The following is a 20,396-nucleotide window of genomic DNA, read 5'->3' on the forward strand; positions in this document are numbered from 1 at the left end:
TCATTACCCTTTAAACTGACCTTAATCTAGGCCCGCTTATTACTGATGACACTCGAGTTCCTCCAAACTGACTCAACAATACCATTTTTACAAACCTGTTGAACTGACTACACTTTATGCCATTCCAAGGATTCAATTTAACATTTCAATGTTATACAATGCTTAACAGATAACCCACCTTAAAACAGTTTTGATTATACATATAACTACTATCTATATAACAAGAAAACATCTAAACTAACATCAATTAAAATGCAGACAGTCCTCAGTTGATCAATAAATGTGTTCACACATTTCCTTTCAAACTTCAACGAGCTTACATCAATGTGGTTCAGGGTAGTGTACCTGGTATTGGAATACAAGAAGAAGAAGATCAGCAAAGTAGTATGTAACCCAGCAACAACAACAACCAGCAACAATCAGTAAACAGAATGCCCAGTGACAGATTTTAAAACCAACAGTGGAGTCCCAAGATTACTCAATGAAACAATACCAATACAAAACAATGCAGACCGGAAATAACCACTCAAGAAACCACTTCAAACCTTAGTGAAACCCCAGAAATACCCAACAATCAGAACAGAACCAGAATGTATTCAGAAGTGCAAAAGATGCAAGGAACAGTCCTGATTTTTTTTTCAACACTCAAAATAGAACATTCTCAAACAAACTCTCAAACTACTGGTCTCAGGACAAAGACAGCCTGTTTTCGCTCTCTAAAACTGAACTTTTTTTTTTTTTATTCCAAAAGCCCCTCTCCTCTGTCCAAAACTCAGCCCCCGCTAATACTAAACAATTCATTAGTTTAGTGGTACATTACTATTTTACTGACAGCCCACTTAACTACCCATTTCTTCCTGTTTTCAATTTCCAAATTACCCCCTAAAGTCCTGAAATTACTGCTATAGCCAATTCTCCTAAGTTCTGAATGCAACTTTATGACTCACTACTATCTAGTTGACATTATCATACTAACACTGAATTCAAACCAATTGTCAGATTCATTTCAGACCCTAAACAGTAGGATTCGATTCATCAATTGCTTAAGCTTGAATCAAATAGCAACAAAATAAAGGCCAAGGCTATTAATGACTCAGAACACCCTTACAGGGCATGACACAGCAGGTTTAGGTGACAACCAAAATAGCAGTTGTGATGAAGTAGTTCGATTGACCAAGCAATTCAGAACATTTCAAATGACCAAGCAAAACAATGTGATGAACTGAATATACCCACAGGCTCAGTACTAAGTTCAACTATACCAACAGGCTCATTTCAACACAACATTTAGGACAGAAACGAAGCAGGAGGGGAAACAGACTAGAATGAACCATGAAATCAAAACCAACATTACACTACTATCATGTTAAACTAACACTCAAACCTACCGGACTAATCGACGACGCTTATACAAATTATAACATATAACAATCGACAATAAACAAAAGCAATGATGAAATTGGACCAAATAAAAGGTCTGATGAAGAAGGACAGAATCAATCGACAAAAACTGAAAAGTCAATAAAGCTACATTTAAACAAAGTAAACTGAACAAACAAACACAAAAAGGGAAACAAACAGGAAAAGGGAAAATACCTCAAGAACTCAGAAACTGGACGAACCTGACTTGGACTCTGACTCGGACCTTTAATTAAGGTCAAACAGACCTTAATCGAATGTTCTCAACTGAGAACACTTCGACTAAGGTCCACTAGACACCCAACTTCCTTTGATTTGGACAGATTTAAACCTTTGATTTTCTAGGGTTCTTGGGGTTTCGATTTGGGGTTCGAATGGTTCTGGTCAGATTCAAACCAAACCAAGTGTGTTTTAGGCAAGAGAGAGGTCAGGGGTGCCAGGGTGTGAGTTCAAAGATGATTGGGGTAGGTCCAGGTTTTGCTCGAATCTTCAAATGAAGATTCGATGAGTTTGAGGATGATTCAAAGCAAACGGGTACTGGATTTGCAATGAGGGTGGTCAGATGGCTTAGGGGTGTTAATTTGGTAGTCATCGGAGGAGGTGAGGTTTTAGGCTGATTCTTCGATTGAAGATTCGAGATGTTGGGTACTGATTCAAGGGAAACCGATATAGGATTTGGAAAGAGGATGTCGTGGGGAGGCTATGGTGTAATTTTGGGGCTGTTTGGACCATTGGAACCGCCGTGAGGCGATTTCCGGTGGGCGGCGGACATGTTTGGTCTCTAAAGCTCAGAGACGAAGGTGGAAGGGGGGTTTGGTCTAGGGGGCGTGGGTAAGGAATTAAGGCTATATATACGGGGGGAGGGGGTATTTTAATCTCGGCCGTTAGATCAATTAAGATCAACGACCAGGATCAAGGAAGTTAAATCATACGGCGTCGTTTGGTTTAAGTAGGGGGTCGGTCTGAACCGGGTAATGGGTCGGGCCAAGGGATGGGTAAGGAGATTGAATCTCAGCCGTTGGATCGATTTAATTCAACGGCCTTGATTAAAAGTGACCAAATGACGTCGTTTTAAGACGCCTCTGGCCAGGCCAGACTGGACCTGGTCCATGGGTGATTTGGGCTTGATTTTTTGCACAGGAAACCGGCGCAAATTTCACTTCTTTCTTCTTTTCTTTTATTTTTCTTTTAATTCCTTTTCAACTAAAAATCCTAATTAAATTATAGAATTGACAATTAACTAAAACATTAACTCCTAACAATAGCTACCACGCAAAATTAAACATCAAATAAAGATAAAATTACACAATTCGGACACTAAGTGCTAAAAATGCAAAGCATATATTTTTTGTGATTTTTCTATTTTTGTAAAACAAACTTGCTTAATTAAATCCTAAATTGTAAAATTAAATCCTAATTTGCAAAATCAAATCCTAAATGCACATGCAACACATATACATTTTTTTTCCAGTAGTAAACATAGAATAAACATACACAGACAAATACAAATAAATCACAAGTAACACACAACTATTTTATTTTGAATTTTTGTGGGAGTAGTTCTTGTAGGGCAAAAATCACGTGCTCACAGGGGTTGATGCAACTTTTTTTGCACTGTTGTGTATCACAATTCTAGTTTCTGGAATTTGACTGGGAAGAAACTTGTCGTCCAACTCAAATTGAGATACATAGTAATCTGTAGATACACCCTCTTGGCCTATAGGTGGTAAGTTGCACGGCACCTCTGATGTAGTATTCCCCTCCACTCTTGTCTCCATACAAGGAGCATTAACCACTACATTATGTTAGTCATATGCAGCATTGTTAGAAGTATGTTCAAAGACAACAGAATACAGCTGAATACAATTGAATAATACAGATAAATACAGAAAAATACATCTGAATTTGATGTACTACAACAGAAATTACAACAAAAAACATATGCATATATGATTAATATAATTTAAAATACTGAATTATTCTGTATATACTTGTATTTCACAATGTTAAAAAATTGTTTTATATATGATTAATCAGAACAAGAGCAAACAGGAGATCTAAATATATACTAAAGAGGTTAAAAAATGTTAAACCTCAATATTATCGCCGACTAGTGTATCAGTCTATTTGTGACCTTTTGGAATATCTTGCAAGTTGGCTTCATATGACATTTTAATACCATCATCACGTGTCCCTGTGGTTTCCTTTCTCTGGTGTAAGCTTTCTTTTTGTTGATTGTGTTGAAGATGGTCAGCAAGCATTTAAAACTTATCACTGATCAGTGATCTCAGAGACTTGAACTCGCCCACAACCTTAGCAAGACAGAAATAATTAGAAGGGTGCATTTGTACACACACGAATGTTAAGCACTAAACTATAATGTTTAATATGATAAAAAACTCACATATTCTTTAAATGAATTTAGGTCTTTCCTCAAAGAAGATACTTCATCATTTTTGGAATCTGCTAGCTGATTGTGATGCAAAACATTTTGTGCAATTTCAGATACACCAACTGGAGCTGTATTTGAGGGATGAATATTCTGTTCCTTGCGCTTTTATGGGGCGGTGATAAAGATGGACCAACACTTGTAGCATGTTTCTTCTTACACTGGAGATCAGGTTTAGGAGAAAAGTCATCTTAATCCTCTGTCGACTTGTCTGAATGAGTAGGAGTAGGATTGTTCTCAACAGCAACGCCTAGTGAAGGAATCTAAATAACGGCAAGCTCTATATCGGTTGGATGTATGCCCTTGTAAACAATCTGGAAAATGAAATACAATCAAAGTTTTACTACAGTGGATGTATTTTAATACTGGAATCAAAATGTAATTTGTATTCAAATGAAGGCAGCAATAATGATTAGTAAATCATATGCAACTGTATTCAACTGTATTAATGAAGGCAACAACAACTGTATTGAAGTTTCAATTAACCAAATATGCAGCAGTATTAATGAGAATAACAGCAACTGTATTCAGCTGTATGCAGATGTTGTAGCAACTGTATGCAACTGTATGCAGCATTAATGATTAGTAAATTGTAAAGTAGCCACGACAAATTGTATATACCATGTTTCTCTTGTCATTGAACATGTTGTTCATCAGATAAGCAAAGTTTGGTTGATTTTCGGTGGTTGTCCAATTGAGTATTCTGGGGACCACGTTATCAACTCGGAGTGCAATTTTGGGATCAACATTTGAACAGCACTTATAAAACCACACTTGCATAGCTAGGGGCATCCCAGCTATCCTGTAATACTTCTTCTGAGCAACCATCTTCTTGCTACTAGATTTTGTCAGCGTTTCAAATGTTTTTAAACCCCATGGATATTTAGAATAGCGCCCACTCTCGACCAAGTCAAAATGTAGCCTGGGTATGGTTGTGATGTTCTTCTCGGATGAAAAAAATGAAGGTGTGTATGAAATACAACAAAGCTATATTCAATGCATCACCATCGTTGTCGTGACCCCAGTTCTTGTCAGCAAAGCATTTCATCAAATATTTCTTCTTGACAAGATTTGCACCTCCAAAGTAAGTCTAAATAAGCCAGTTAGGAACATCTTCACTGAACTCAAAATCAGCATTGTTACCAACACATTTGAGGCCAGTCACAAGCGCAAACTCCCTTATTGAGAAAGATAATGAAGTACTATTGACGTGTATAGCAAATACATTGTCAGGAGTTCCTTCTAACTGGAGAGCCATGAAGCATCTGAAGAGTTGATGTTGGACTTCACAACACTTCATTTGAAGGAAATTTCCAAAACAAGTATTACCCAATTGGTTGTACTGCTCTGGAGAAAGATTTTCTTTTAGCTCAGAGAATATGTCAGTGTTAGTATATACACTGATATGCGGTGTAAATATAGGTTGTTTTTCACAAACAACTTAATTCCCTGCATTAAACAAATGTAAAATACATATAAATACAACATATATTTCATATATACAACTGACATGAATAGATATGAATAGAACTAAAATCAACTTAATACAACACATATTTTCATAGTAAACTGAATACAACACATATGTCATAATACAACTGAAATGAATACAACACATTTTTCATAAGCCAACTTACATGAATACATCTGAATACAACTGACAACTATAAATATATATGAATATAACTGACAACTATAAATACATATGAATACAATTGACAACTATAAATACATATGAATACAACTAACATGAAAATCCTTATAAATACAACTATAAGAATACATCATAATAGAATTGACAAATCTGTATTATTAATTTCTATAAGTACAAAAATACATTGAATACTCTTTTTGAATAGAGAACTCAACCGTTGTATACATATAAATACATATGAATACATCAATAATACAGATGAATACTTCATAAAATACCTTTTTTCAAGTGTATCCGAGCTTTTACTTGCTTCAACCTCCTTCCCCTTGACAGATAAAGCTGGAGAAATATGTTTTTTCCTCTTTTCCGCAATGCGAAGTCTTGTTTCCTTCAATGATTTCTCGACTTGGATTTGTTTGAAATTGTCATGTCGAGATTTTGTTCTCTTCTCCAATGCCAAATTTTTTGGCTATACCTGCATCCAATTCCCCTTGAGTGATTTTCAAGGAGAAAGAGGGCCCATCGAAATTGAGAATTTTAGTGGGTATACCTCTAGTAATCAACTTGCTGGGTGTATTCTCAAACATTGTGAGAATACGCTTGGATACTGTTGATTAGAGAAAATTTGGTGAGTAGAGATGTGAAAAAGCAAACACAGCAAAAATCAAAAAAATTAAATACTTATCACACTAAATATAGAAACAAATTAGTAGAATCTAGGGTTTACGCCGAGATTGGGGGAAGGAGAAAGCAGCGGTGCGGGTGAGGAGGTTTCTCTGATTTTGAGCGTGATTTTGAACGTGTGTTTAGAAGTTGTATGAAAATCGGTAAGTCTGAGAGAGAAAAATCGGAGGATGGAGAGAGAAAATAAAACATAGCGTATTAAGTGGCTTAAGTGTAGGATAAAACCAAAATTAGAAAATTTGCTATAACCCATAAAAGGTATCTATATGAGGTAATTTATTTAAATGATATTTATTTTAAATAAATAGGGGGTTAACCTTTGCTATATGAGGTAAAAATTCCATAAATTTATACCTTTTTCGGCAAAGAATTTGGACATGTGGAATCCATTTATTTCAGAGCAAAGTTCATTTATAGCCATTCGGGCCAAACTTTTAACACCCAATAGCCTAAAATTACAATATTCATTTTATAACCCAAAAGTAATTCAAGTGGCTAGCCGAAAAACTTAACTAAGAGGGTCAGATCTGCAAAAGACAGATCGCGGAAAGAGAGGCGACCACGCCATGGCTGCAAAGACAGACCTCACCGCCGATCCTCGTAGATGCTCCGCTGCTTCAATCACCGCCATCATCGACTGTTTCAAACCATCAATTATAGTTTCCAATTATGAAGCTTCCCCAATTTGTGTCACCAATTTGATGTTGCTGCTTCTTCATTGAAAACATAATATGAGGCTGAGACATTGGCATAAACATGAGTAAGAAGATGGAGATGCGTCATCGGATGGATGTTCTCCGACCGAACTCCAGCAAAGTTTTTTACTGTTTTTGGGACTGATGAGAAGGGTTGTTTTGTGGAGGAGAGAGGCTATGGAGTAAAGAATAGAAAGAAACAAATTGCAGGATATGATGATATATATATATTCATACATCTTATATGATGATATATATTCAGGTCTTGGTTGAGATCCAAAAAATGGAAGTCAAACCAATCTGGAATTTTCTAAAATGGACCGCAAGCTTATACCAAGAATGCAAGTTTCATATGTGGTCACACTCTCAACTCTCTAGCTGGAAATCAGACATTTCATTTCAGTTGCAATAATTTGCATGTTCATGGTCTATATATTTGTAACTTTTACTACTTTAAGTCTTACCTCGGCAACATGTATAGTTGTTTGTCGGTCTGAGACCTTAATGGCTTTTAATTTCTACATGTTATGGTCACTGGTCATAGAAATCTTTTATATTGCGCGAGTTCAATTCTGTGCAATATAAAAGAGAACAATTGGTAGAGAGTTCAATACTTCAATATATTTCAGCATTTTGGGAAGTGAACAATTCTGCGCAAGCTTGTTATATGAGTTATTTTCATATCTGCATCTATTTTAATGCAGAAATAACAGCAAATCCGTTAGCCGGGTTCACTTTATATATACAAAATTTATACATTGTAGAACAGTCTATACACTTTGGATACACAAAAGTACTCGGGATACATTAATGATATATTATGGATACATTGCAAGATGCACGATACACTCTATATACAAATTTTATGCAATGTATATACTAAATAGACTGTTACTATACAAAAAAATACTAAAATAGACTGTCACTATACAATTTATATACAATAGACTGTCACTATACAAAATATATACAAAATAGACTGTCACTATACAAAAATATACTAAATAGACTGTCATTATACAATTTATAAATACTAGACTGTCATTATACAAAATATATACAAAATAGACTGTCAATATATTAAATAGACTGTCACTATATAAAAAATATACAAAATAGACATTTCGGGCTATTAGATGTAATATGTTTGGGCCGAAGGGTCATTTCATGTAAGTGGGAAAAAACGTGGGCTATTAAAATTTTGAGGGGCTATAGAGGGTAGTTTTCTTTTTATTTCATATTGGAACTCTGATAATGGCATGGAAAATACGAGACGATTTGTTAACAGCAAAGATATGAGTAGACCAAAAGTGTAAGGGGTCGTTTGGTAGGATGCATTAGATAAAATAATGCATGCATTAGCTTTGTGTATTAATAATACATTGTTTGGTAGACATTTTGAACATATGCATTAGTTATGCAAGCATTAGTTATACATCTTATTTGGTATTATCCTATGCATAACTAATATATAGAAAACAATGGTATTAGCAATGCAATGGGTTTTAATGCATGCATTAGCTTAGTTAAAGACAAAATTGTCCTTCAACATTTATGCTTGATTAAAATATGCTAGTTATTATATTGATGGAAGTTTAAAATAATCCAAATAGTGAGAAATAAAATTATAGCCCTAGTAAATAAATAAATACTTACCATATTTCCTTTTTTATAATTAAATATTTAGTTCTATTTTACAATATAGGTAGACAAATTAAATAATTTTTTTAAAACTTTTTCATATAAAAATATTTCTCAACATATGTTTCATTTAGAAAGTTGAAGTGATGGATTGGTTTTGAGGGCATTTTTGTAAACAAACAATTCTTTTAGAAATTGCACAATGCTTTAATACGTCAAACCAAATAATGGATAAGAAATATGTCAGCATAACTAATATCAGCATAACTAATGCAAACATAACTAATACCAGCATTACTAATACACCATATTCAGCATTATTCTTATGCACCCTACCAAACGACCTCTAACAGAGAAAAAAATTGTGCATTGTAGATAGTACAAGGACAAATTTTGACCTTTAACCTAGAATTAATGATTAGTTAAAGAATTTAAGGTATGTGTACTAAAAGTGTTATAATATCCTTATACGTTGGTTAAGTTACCTGCAATAACAAGTAATTGTTTATAACAAACATGATATGACAAGCCGAAAAATAAACTAGATAAGCCTGGAACAACATGTTAAACTACACAAATATAGTAAAACTTTCATTACACTGCCCTCTATATAACTTAAATTCTTATGTAATGAAACTAAAAATTGAATCACTTCCACTCATAGATACATAGTTCAAGAAACTTCTCACAATACTATATTCATACAACAACATCCCCAGTATAATCCCACAAGTGGAGTCTGGAGAGGGTAGTGTGTAGGCCTTACCCCTACCTCGTGGAGGTAGAGAGGACAGTACTATATTCATAGTCTCTCAAAATTTACACCAAGAACATAAAGAAAGGGGGCTATAGAACTTTAACTAGTTGTACTAGTTATATCAGAGCAAGTAAACCAATTATCAGTCAAAGAATTTGGTGAAGGTAGTGATTTGACTTGCTTCAACAATAACAAATTTTCTGATTCAGGGAAAGGAGGAGCTGTTGCTACTTTAGCTCTCTTCTCATTGTCAAATTCACTAGTCTGAATCTCCTTTAGAATATCCAAAACTTCAACCATACTAGGCCTCACATCCCTATCTGTCTGCAAGCATAGAAAAGCCAGTTCTGCCACTGAAGTTGCCATTTCCCAAATCTTGGTATCTGAATCGAACCCCAGAGATGGATCGATCAGCTCGTTAAATGCAGATTTTATAATCTTGTTTATTGCGAAGTTAGCCAAATTAATCTCTTGGCTATGCCTACTCATATCCACAGCTGGCATGGATGAAATGAGTTCAACAAGAACCACCCCGAAGCTATAAACATCGCTTTTAGTAGTCAGCTGGTAACATTCGTGATACTTTGGATCAATATAGCCAGGGGTCCCCCGCGGTGCAGTTGAAATATGAGAGACATCATTTGGGAAGAGCCTTGAAATCCCAAAATCTGCAACTTTAACACTAAAGTTGTGATCAAGAAGTATGTTATTAGTCTTGACATCACAGTGTATTATGTCAGAAGCATGCAGGTAAGCCAATGCACCAGCAGTTTCTATGGCGATGTTCATGCGGATTGGCCACGTGAGTGATCCGTCCTTCGCTCTGTCACCATGGAGGTGATCAGCAAGAGTTCCATTAGGAATGTATTCATAGACAAGGAGTAGTTCACGGCTTCGCCTTGAAGTGCAGCCATAGAGGGTGACAAGATTGTTGTGCCTTAGTCTAGTAAGGATCTCAATTTCATTTACAAACTGCTCCATTCGCTTGCAGTTGTGCTCGTAGAGGCGCTTCACAGCAACCTCTCGACCATCCTTAAGTTTTCCTGTTCATTGATGGACAAGAATTAGCCACAAGAAGAAATAGTTGATGCATAGCTTAGTTGGACTAGGAAGTTTCTTACCATAGTAAACAGTTCCATAACCTCCATCTCCAAGTACTCTCGAGGAATTGAAATCATTTGTGGCCTCTTCAAGTTCTGAATAAGGGAAGACTGGGACACCGAAGAATATACTGCCTCCCTCAACATCGTGATTAAAAATATCTGATAGTTTCTTTGTCGAGAGGAAGTGGGATGGACTAAATTTACTCTTCTTGTAACGCCAGATAAAGTATACAACTGCACAAGTTATCATCACCGATCCTACTCCACCAAAAACTGGAAGAGAAGTCAGTAATTCCATGTCTTTGGACAAGAAAAAAGAAATAGCAAGGAGAAGGAATTTTCCCTCAACTCCAGTATCCATACGTTTTGTGTTACCTAAATAATTTAAGTCTCTTCTTTATGTTTCTTTATCGCGAGATAAAGGTTTTGAGCTTATACAAAATGATGAAAATTTAAATGATATGCATGAAAATTCTGTAATAAAAATAACATGGCAGCTATTAAATATATTTTACTACCTGTACCCAGAATCAGCTCCACTGTATTTCTTCGAGTTGATTCTTTTCTTTGATCAGTACTACCCCTAGTTGTGTTTGTATCTACAAAAGAGGGACAAGAAAGAGACTAAGGAAACATGTACTTGGCCTAGAAAGTATAAATTATTTTGGAGATGTCTACCTTCGTGACAATAAAATCTGTTGGTTTTATCAGTCTGGCATTGACCTCCACCATAGTGGCATCGGCTACAGTCCTCAGAGAGTTTCCATTCTACATGAATTTCGGGACCTAACAAGTCAAACAAATCACCATCTCCGGATACAGAGTGAAATGGCAATCTGATAAGTGAACAGTTGGTAGGAAGATTGTCTGCTGGAATGTCTTTAACATCATCATCTCCGGGAAGCTTGTAGTATATGCTAAAGCCTTTACAGCCATCGTACATTTTATAACCAGCAAAATGATCGTTCTTCTTCTGGGTAATGCTCGGGGTATTATTAGTGGTGCTGTTGCATTTGAAGAAGTTGTAAAGATTAAGTATAGGGAAAGAAACAGAAGGAGAGATTGGAAGGAAGAAATCTTTGTTAAAAGCCTGGCACTTGTGTTGATTCAATGTCGTTTGAAACTTCGCGTCCCCAAGCCAAATTGATGAATATTGCTTCTCTAAAGCATAGTACCAATCTCCTCCAGGAAGCAGTTGGATTCTGGGATGAGGTTTAGCATCACAACCAGATAGAGGGATTATTCCACAATCAGGTTGTGTGGAAAGAGAGAAAGGAAAGCTCAGGTCAGTAAGATTCCCACAAGAAAAGGACTTTGGACAACTAGAATCGTTTCTGCCATTTGCCTGAACTAAGATCAGAAGAAAAGATAAAAGGAAGCAAATAAAAGAAGCAGCCAAAGCCATATTGAATCCTACTGCAAGAAGAGGAAAGCTAGCTGAAGTTTTGTGAATTGTAACTCTGGTTAGCTCACCAGATATCTTATATGATCAAGTTTCATAACTTCTAAATACTTTCTATATTACTAGTCTTTAGCTTATTGGTAAAATTTGCCAAAAAGAAACAATATGTGAAACAAATTAACGTATAAGAAGGGTCGGATTTATTAGGGAAAAGAAAGGTGAAGAAAAAAAGTAATGTTCACATTAGCTTTTGCAGCATTGACACCAGTAGAAAGACTTGACTTCTTGACTCTGCATAGTAACAGCAACTTCTGACAATTTTCAGGACCAAATTCTCCAAAAATGATGACTAAAATTGTAGAAATAGAAGCTATACATCCAAAGGTGAAAAACAAAAGAAAAGGTTCTTGTTACACCCTAAAAGGCACATAAAGATAGTCTGAAAATGTCAAAATAACATTGCATACTTAGCTTCAAATCTTGTTCTTCTTATGGTTAAAACTCCATTTGCTCCTTTTGTCACTAGAAATTACCAATAAATTTTCTCAAGATTAACGGAGAACATACGGAGTAAAGTAGAAATATTTGCTACTATGTTCCAAGCCATCTTCTTTAAAAAGTTGAAAAGGAATCAATCATTAATTTTAATCCCTAGCAGTGTTGTCAAAGGCGCGCTTAAGCACTAAAGTGAGGCTCAAAACATGTTGAGCGCTTCGCATCGCTTAGCGGGCGCTTTAGTCTTGTCATCAAGGCTCTAAGGCATACTTTTCCTTGCCAATGAGCATAGTGCTGAAAAGGCAAACCTAAACAATTGATATTTCACTTTATTGTAAAAAAAAAAAATCAATTTCTTTATCCATATATTTGTTATGTATGCTTATAACTATTAGTCTTAGACTACACATACATATTTATATTTTTTTTCTCCATTTGCGTCTTTCTTCATTAAAGCCCACACTTTATTTGCGCTTAAAACCTCGATGTACCTTAGAGTTTTTTTCCGCTTTTGATAACACTGATCCCTAGCTTAATGCAACACTTGACCCAGAATCCAAGACACTAAGGGGTCGTTTGGTATGAGGTATAAGAAGGTATAAGGGTGGTATAAAAATTTAATATCACCTTAATACTATGTTTGGTTAGCAAACCAGGTATAAGTTATCCTGGTGTTATTTTTAACACCAGGATAATTTATACCTTATAGAAGGTGGGGTAATTAGCACCAGTATAACTTATAACTTCTTCTTAGAAATTATGCAATTGTCATTCTTAATACAACATACCAAACAATGAATAAACAACAATCTCAGCATAACTAATCCCGGCATAACTTATCCCAATATAACTTCTACCGGCATAACTTATACCGGTATAAATCGTATTCCAACCAAACGACCCCTAAGAGTTTATGACTAAGATTGAAACAATAGTGCATATCAGTATGACTATACACTCAAATTGAAACCATACTAGCACAAATTCCTAATGGATGTGCCCTCTAATTCCTACGAGTTCTCAAATAGATACCTCAATTTGTAAAAAGTAAATGTTTTGAACACTTCAAACCATGCACATTCTTCAATTGCTCTGATGCGGATAAAACAACCATCTTCCATTCTTGTGGGAGATTTGGTTTTGTAGTCTATTATTGTTATTATAGTTACATGATCTATCAGTGAAAAATTAACACAGGAGATGAAAATCATTGTAGGGTCATGTACTTCCATTCAAAATTTAGGTAGGCATAGAAAATTATTTCATCTGTTCTTTTTCTTTCTTTTTCTTTTTCATTATCTCTAATTACTTGTCTGTTTCACCAGTTTCAAACCCCAAGCCTCCTTGCCGGAAGCAAAACTCCGGCGAGCCTCACATTCTCTAATAAGAGTCATGTCTAGGACACCCTTTTTTTTCCGGTGAGTCGTTGGTTATTTCGCTCCCAGCGTTTGCTACTGTTGCTACATTCATAGTTGCCGGAACACAGGATTTGATGATTGCTTTAGAAAATCTTCTTACCATAGTTCACTGTTCCATATCCTCCACCTCCAAGTTCTCTGTAGGAATCAAAATTCATGGTAGCTTGCCGGAGTTCAGCCCCCCCCCCCCCCCCCCAAAAAAAAAACCTGCCGTCAATCTCGAAGCTTCGTGTTGAGGGCTCAGAAGGGGTGCTTCATGGAGAATATTAAAAAAACTTCTATTTTCCTTCTTGCAACAGTAGTTTATGAGGATCACTATGCAGATTGCTATGATCAGAAAACCATCAAGAACTGCAAAGCACTTGAGATATTAAACAGGTTACGTTTTATGGTTATGGTATTGACATAGTTGCCCCTCAACTTATATAAGAATTCTAAGTTTGAGCAGAACAACAGAATATTTTTGTGCAAGTCTAGTTACAGATAAAAGTTACTGCTAATTATAGACATGTACCTGTGACTAGAGGTTGTGAGTTCCACCTTGACAAGGTAGGTTGCTCTGGTGGTAAGCACCCTCCACTTTCAATCAAGAGGTTGTGAGTTCGAGTCACCCCAAGAGGAAGGTGGGGAGTTCTTGGAGGGAAGGATGCCGAGGGTATATTGGAAACAGACTCTCTACCCCATGGTAGGGATAAGATCTGCGTACACACTGTTGGGAATAAATCCCGTAAAAATAATATTGATAAATGCAGAACACTAAGTTATGGTTAAATCAACAAGAATAGAAATGCAGCAATAATGACACTAAGATTTTACGTGGAAACCCTTCTGAATAAGGGAAAAACCACGGCCAAGAAGAGCAACTGATATCACTATAGCAAGGAATTTTATATTGTGTAGTAACGAGTAAAAATACTCTTAAGACCACTACAACCTCAAAAGAAATAAACACTCTTTTGCTTTTTTCAAAAGTAGTCCCAAGTTTCTTTTGCTGCAGCAAGAACACACAAATGATCGATTAGTTAGCCACAATAAGACTGAACGCAATGCACTTCCATTCACATTGATATATTAAACATCTTGGAAGGAACCAACCAACACAGAATTAAAGCTTTTCCACTGCCAGTGTATATAACTTGAACTCTTATAAAATGAGATTAAAAATGGAATCACCTTCATTCATAGATACATAGCTCAAGAAACTTCTCTATGTAGTACATTCATAGTCTCTCAAAATTTACATCAAGAACATAAAGAAAGGGGGTATACAACTTGAACTACTTTGTATTATTTATATCATAGCAAGTAATCCATTTATCAGTTACAAAATTTGGTGAAGGTAGTGATTTGACTTGCTTCAATAATAAAATATCTTCTGATTCAGGGAAAGGAGGAGCTGCTACTACTTTAGCTTTCTTCTCATCATCAAATTCACTAGTCTGAATCTCCTTTAGAGTATCCAAAACTTCAACCATAGTAGGCCTCATGTCCCTATCTGTCTGCAAGCATAGAAAAGCCAACTCTGCCACAGAAGTAGTCATTTCCCAAATCTTGGTGTCTGAATCGAACCCCAGGGATGGATCGATCAACTCGTTAAATGCACATTTTACAATCTTGTTTATTGCAAAGTTAGCCAAATTAATCTCTTGGTTATGCCTATTCATGTCCACAGCTGGCATTGATGAAATGAGCTCGACAAGGACCACCCCTAAGCTATAAACATCACTTTTACTAGTCAGCTGGTAACATTCATGATACTTTGGATCAATATAGCCAGGGGTTCCACGGGGTGCAGTTGAAATATGAGAGACATCATCTGGGAAGAGCCTTGAAATCCCAAAATCTGCAACTTTAACACTAAAATTGTGATCAAGGAGTATGTTATTAGTCTTGACATCGCAGTGTATTACGTCAGATGCATGCAAGTAAGCCAATGCACCAGCAGTTTCTACAGCAATGTTCATGCGGATTGGCCACGCGAGTGATCGTTGCTTCGCTCTGCGACCATGGAGATGATCAGCAAGAGTTCCATTAAGAATATATTCATAGACAAGGAGTAGTTCACGGCTTCGGCTTGAAGTGCAGCCATAGAGGGTGACTAGATTGTTGTGCCTTAGTCTAGTAAGGATCTCAATTTCATTTACAAACTGCTCCATTCGCTTGCAGTTGTGCTCGTAAAGGCGCTTTACAGCAACCTCTCTTCCATCCTTAAGTTTTCCTGTTCAGTGAAGGACAAGAATTAGCCAAAAAAAAAATGAAATTGTTGAAGCATAAATCAGTTGGATTAGGAAGTTCCTCACCATAGTAAACAGTTCCAAAACCTCCATCTCCAAGTACTCTAGAGGAATTGAAATCATTTGTGGCTTCTTCAAGTTCTGAATAAGAGAAGACTGGAACACCAAAGAATATACTGCCTCCTTCGAAATCATGCTTAAATATATCTGAGAATTTCTTTGTTGAGAGGAAGCACGATGGACTAAATTTCCTCTTCTTGTAACGCAAGATAAGGTAGACAACTAAACAAGTTATCATCACCAATCCTACTCCACCAAAAACTGAAAGAGAAGTCAGTAATCCAGTTCTTTGGAAAAGAAAAAAAAAGAAATAGCAAGGAGAAAGCATTTTCCCTTAACTCCACCATCCGTACACTTTGTGTAATTTAAATAATTAGAGAAAGGTTTTGAGCTTTTACCACTATGAAAATGAAATTTAAATGATATGGATGGAATCTCTAAAAAAGTAATTAAATTGCAGCTATAAACTATATTTAACTACCTGCTGCCAGAATCAGCCCCATCATACTTCTTCTAGTTGTGTTTGCATCTGAAAAGGGGACAATACACTAAATATGTTATCGATATGTGATACGAAAACAAGAAAAGGCCCTAAGAATATGCAATTGACCTTGAACACGTAGATTATTTGGAGACGTCTACCTTTGTGACAACAAAAGTTGTTGGTAATATCAGTCTGGCATTGACCTCCACTATAGTGACATTGGTAACAGTCATCAGACAGTTCCCATTCTACTAGAACTTCGGGACCTAACAAGTGGAACAAATCTCCATCACTTGATAGTGAGTGAATTGGCAATCTGATAAGTGAACAGTTGGCAGGAAGATTGTCAGCTCGAATGTCTTTAACTTTATCATCTCCGAGACGCTTGTAGTATATGCTAAAGCCTTCACATCCATTGTACATTTTATAACCAGCGAAAGTGTCATTCTTCTTCTGGGTAATATTTGGCGTATTATTGCTGGTGCTGTTGCATTTGAAGAAGTTATAAAGCGTAAGCATAGTAAAAGAAATAGAAGGAGAGTTCGGAAGGGAGAAATTGTTGTTAAAAGCCTGGCACTTGTGTTGTGTCAACGTCATTTGAAGCTTCGGGTCGCTAAGCCAAACTGATGAATTATTCTTCCCTAAAACATAGTACCAATCTCCTCCAGGAAGCAGTTGGATTATTGGAAATGATTTAGCATCACAGCCAGAAATAGAAATTATTCCACAGTCCGGTTGTGTGGAAAGAGAGAAAGGAAAGCTCAGGTCAGTAAGATTTTCACCACATGAAAAGGACTTTGGACAAATAGAATCATTTCTGCCCGTTGCCTGAACTAAGATCAGAAGAAGAGATAAAAGGAGGCAAATAAAAGAATAAGCCAAAGTCATATTGTGAATCCTACAGCCAGAAGAGGAAGGCTAGCTGAAGTTTTGTGAGTTACAAATCTAACTAGCTCACAAGACTTCCTTACAAGATCAAAATTGTCGTAAATTTGTCAAAAAGAAACACTATGTGGAACCAAACGTATAACATGGGCCAGACTTATTAGGGAAAAGGAAGGTGAAGAAAAAAAAAAGGAAATGTTCACATTAGCCTCTCTTAGTCATTGACAGCACTAGAAAAACTTGACTTCTTGACTCTGCATATCAACAGCAACTTCACATCATTTTCAGAACCAAAGTCTCCAAAATGGATGACCTAAACTGTAGAAATAGAAGCTATATTCAGCTGTGGATCTACAACATAACGAGCAGCTTCAACCGAATCCAATAGCTTCGGCTCAAACCCTATAGGTACAAAAAATATGTTCTGAACCTAGAAAATCAAATAAATTGTGGGTTAAGAAACTTACGAACCCATAAAGTTAAAATCTTTGATCCGCCCCCGGCTATATTCATTTTCAGTTATCTAAAGATAAATTTAAATGGTTTGCACATACATCCAAAGGTGAAAGCGAAAAAGGAAATGGTTCTAGTCACACCCTAAAAAGCACTTAAATAGTATTATAAAATATAAATCAAACCTTCCATTTGCTCACTTTCTCATTGGAAACTACCAAGAAAGTTTTTCAAGTTTGTCAATATATAGAAAGCTAGAAATTATTGCTATGTTCCAAGCCATCTTCTTCAAAAATATGAGAAAGAATCAATCATTAATTTTTATTGCTAGCTTGTGAAACAAACCCAGGGGCGGATTCGGCACGGATTTATTCGAAGCCAGTAATTTCGACCCGTCGTATAGATTTATTATGTGAAAGCACTAAAATGTCAACAAATATTATATTTGAATCCATAATTTTAAATGCAATAACTTCAGTACTACAACAACAACGACCCAGTGTATTTCCACAAGTGGGGCATTGGGAGGGTGAGATGTTCGCAGTCTTACCCCTACCCTGACGGTCAGAGAGGTTATTTTCGACCCTCAGCTAAAGAAACAACTTCAGTACTAACAACCTTAAAAATCCAGTACATTATACTAAAATCCTAAATCCAACTCTGGACAAGAGTGCATATAACCATGGCTTAATACTCAAATTGACACCAATATTTGCACAGATTTTTAAAGTAAAAAGTTCTTAATTGCATGAGTACTCAAATAGATACCTCAACTTCTAAAAATCAAGCCGTGTGTTCTTCAATTGTGCTTCCTTTTCAGTTTCACAAGTTTTTGAGCCTAAGAAAAAAGAGAGGGACTTTGAACGGAGAAACCGCTGCTTTTTCGGGAAATCAATTCTTCGCCGGAAGATTACTCCGGTGAGCCCCTTTACATTTTCCGACCAGCTAGGGTTCAACAAACCCTTCCCCATTTTCCATTCCTCTTCCTCTTCCTCTTCCTCCTCATTCGTTAAACCCATTTTCATCTTCAAACCCTAACCTACCTCGCCGGGAAAGTAATCTCCGGCTAGCCTCACGTAAGAGCTGGTCGGAAATGGTATTTTGTCTTTTTATTTTTATTTTTATTTTATGATTTTAGTCCCTTGTTTAACAAAATCACCAAAGACATTAAACATAAGTTGAGGTAGACATTATACATAACACCTTTAAACTAAATATAGTCGCGAATATATAATGTACATATAATTTATGTATATATATGGATATAGTTGCGTATGGAGATTCTCGTAAGAATAAAGAATTAAAATATAATTTATACACCGATTAAAAAAAATAAACAATTTATATGATCGACTATATATGCAGAACTCTTAAAGTTAAGAGTTGCGATGTAGGCAAGACCTGGCCACGAAGGCATGGCGAGCAGAAGGGACGAAATGATCGGTGCACACACAAGGCGGACTAATCAGTCCACTCCATAAATGTAGGAAATTGACTGGAAAATGTTTATGTTTTTCTTTTATAAATATATTATTGTTAGTTTGACATTTCGTCCTACATCATGATACTAACAAATTTTTAAGGTAATGTATTAGGAAATTAATGTAAGAATATAATATGGTTTAATACATGTACAAAGGGAAGAGTCCACAATTAAATTATGATACATATACTAGATATTTTACATGGTAGAATGGTAATACTCACTAAGTACTATAGCTATTTAATTTGAACCAAATTGAAAGAAGTAAAGAAGTATATTTTCCTCCACTTGGTATGAAAAAATTTTTGGTAAGGAGCGTTTTCCTCCAAATGAAACATATGCGATGCGAATCTGGATATAGTCGGGCTCCAATGCAGATACCGAACACCGGGTAGAAAATAAAATAAAAATATTTTCCTCCACTTAGACTTCAAAGAAAATGATTGATCTTCCCAAATTTTCTAACACTCTCAGCTTGACTTGGAACTTATTAGTAAAGTCTTGAAGAAGCAGACATCAAAAAAGAGGGACCTTCTGTATAGACAAGAAATTGGAGAAAATTTTCCACTCATCTTATCATTTGACTAGGTCTTATTAGAAAGGATAGAAAATAGCAGTTCTCTATCATTTTCACTCATGTGAACAAAACATGTCTATCTTTATCTTTGCATTGATTATATGTAGTGATATATTTCCACAATTATTATTTTCCATAGAAGTTGTAGAACTGGTCTCTCTGCTTCTTGGGTAGGGGTAAGGGTTGCGTGCACACTATCCTTCCCAATAGTGGCGACACTAGGAATTTTACTAAAGGTATTCAAATTTGAAAGAACTAAAAAAAAATTCCCGACAAAGGATGTTCAATATGTGTTATATACCTCTAAAACGTAGTACAACTTTTCGACGAAGGGTGATCAACCTTGTGACCATGTGGTTTCGCCACTGCTCCCCAGACCCCACTTGTGGGATTTTAGTGGGTCGTTATTGTTGTTGTTGTAAGATGCAGAAGTGGAGATAATTTATGTCTTTTCCGTTTATATGACATTATTTCTTTATTAGTACGTTCAGAAAAGATTGACA

The 20,396-nt window shown here is 35.9% G+C and overlaps 2 protein-coding genes across 4 annotated transcripts; both read right to left on the reverse strand.

Annotated features, from left to right (window-relative positions):
- Nucleotides 1-9,105: 9,105 nt before the first annotated feature.
- LOC104212027 (LEAF RUST 10 DISEASE-RESISTANCE LOCUS RECEPTOR-LIKE PROTEIN KINASE-like 1.1) lies at nucleotides 9,106-12,280 on the reverse strand. Of its 2 annotated transcripts, none has more exons than XM_009761205.2 (4): nucleotides 11,081-12,280; nucleotides 10,921-11,001; nucleotides 10,421-10,660; nucleotides 9,106-10,342 (listed from the first exon to the last, which is right to left on the reverse strand). In XM_009761205.2, exons 1-4 carry the CDS (start codon nucleotides 11,805-11,807, stop codon nucleotides 9,399-9,401), a joined length of 1,992 nt encoding a protein of 663 aa, XP_009759507.1. In that variant the 5' UTR covers nucleotides 11,808-12,280; the 3' UTR covers nucleotides 9,106-9,398. The 2 variants fall into 2 exon arrangements, with proteins under 2 accessions (XP_009759507.1, XP_009759506.1); XM_009761204.2 differs by having other exon boundaries at nucleotides 10,421-10,675; nucleotides 11,081-12,279.
- A 2,631-nt stretch (nucleotides 12,281-14,911) lies between these two features.
- LOC104212026 (LEAF RUST 10 DISEASE-RESISTANCE LOCUS RECEPTOR-LIKE PROTEIN KINASE-like 1.1) lies at nucleotides 14,912-19,029 on the reverse strand. 2 transcript variants are annotated; one of them, XM_009761201.2, is made up of 5 exons: nucleotides 18,602-19,029; nucleotides 16,654-17,698; nucleotides 16,493-16,540; nucleotides 16,018-16,272; nucleotides 14,912-15,935 (listed from the first exon to the last, which is right to left on the reverse strand). In XM_009761201.2, the coding sequence occupies exons 2-5, from the start codon at nucleotides 17,381-17,383 to the stop codon at nucleotides 14,995-14,997; spliced, it is 1,974 nt and encodes a 657-aa protein (XP_009759503.1). In that variant the 5' UTR covers nucleotides 17,384-17,698; nucleotides 18,602-19,029; the 3' UTR covers nucleotides 14,912-14,994. The 2 variants fall into 2 exon arrangements, with proteins under 2 accessions (XP_009759503.1, XP_009759504.1); XM_009761202.2 differs by lacking the exon at nucleotides 18,602-19,029 and having other exon boundaries at nucleotides 16,018-16,257; nucleotides 16,654-18,593.
- Nucleotides 19,030-20,396: the final 1,367 nt, after the last annotated feature.

The sequence above is a fragment of the Nicotiana sylvestris genome, chromosome 10, assembly GCF_000393655.2.
Source record: "Nicotiana sylvestris chromosome 10, ASM39365v2, whole genome shotgun sequence".
Lineage (NCBI taxonomy): Eukaryota > Viridiplantae > Streptophyta > Magnoliopsida > Solanales > Solanaceae > Nicotiana > Nicotiana sylvestris.

Excerpts from the sequence above, each read along its gene's own strand:
- LOC104212027 (XM_009761204.2), bottom strand. The coding sequence starts at position 11,807 with ATGGCTTTGGCTGCTTCTTTTATTTGCTTCCTTTTATCTTTTCTTCTG. Across the intron at positions 11,002-11,080 it reads CAGATTTTATTGTCACGAAG|ATACAAACACAACTAGGGGT; the intron begins GTAGACATCTCC and ends CCTCTTTTGTAG. Across the intron at positions 10,676-10,920 it reads GGAGCTGATTCTGGGTACAG|TTTTTGGTGGAGTAGGATCG; the intron begins GTAGTAAAATAT and ends CTTCTCTTCCAG.
- LOC104212026 (XM_009761201.2), bottom strand. The coding sequence starts at position 17,383 with ATGACTTTGGCTTATTCTTTTATTTGCCTCCTTTTATCTCTTCTTCTG. Across the intron at positions 16,541-16,653 it reads CAACTTTTGTTGTCACAAAG|ATGCAAACACAACTAGAAGA; the intron begins GTAGACGTCTCC and ends TCCCCTTTTCAG. Across the intron at positions 15,936-16,017 it reads TTTTGGAACTGTTTACTATG|GAAAACTTAAGGATGGAAGA; the intron begins GTGAGGAACTTC and ends TTCACTGAACAG.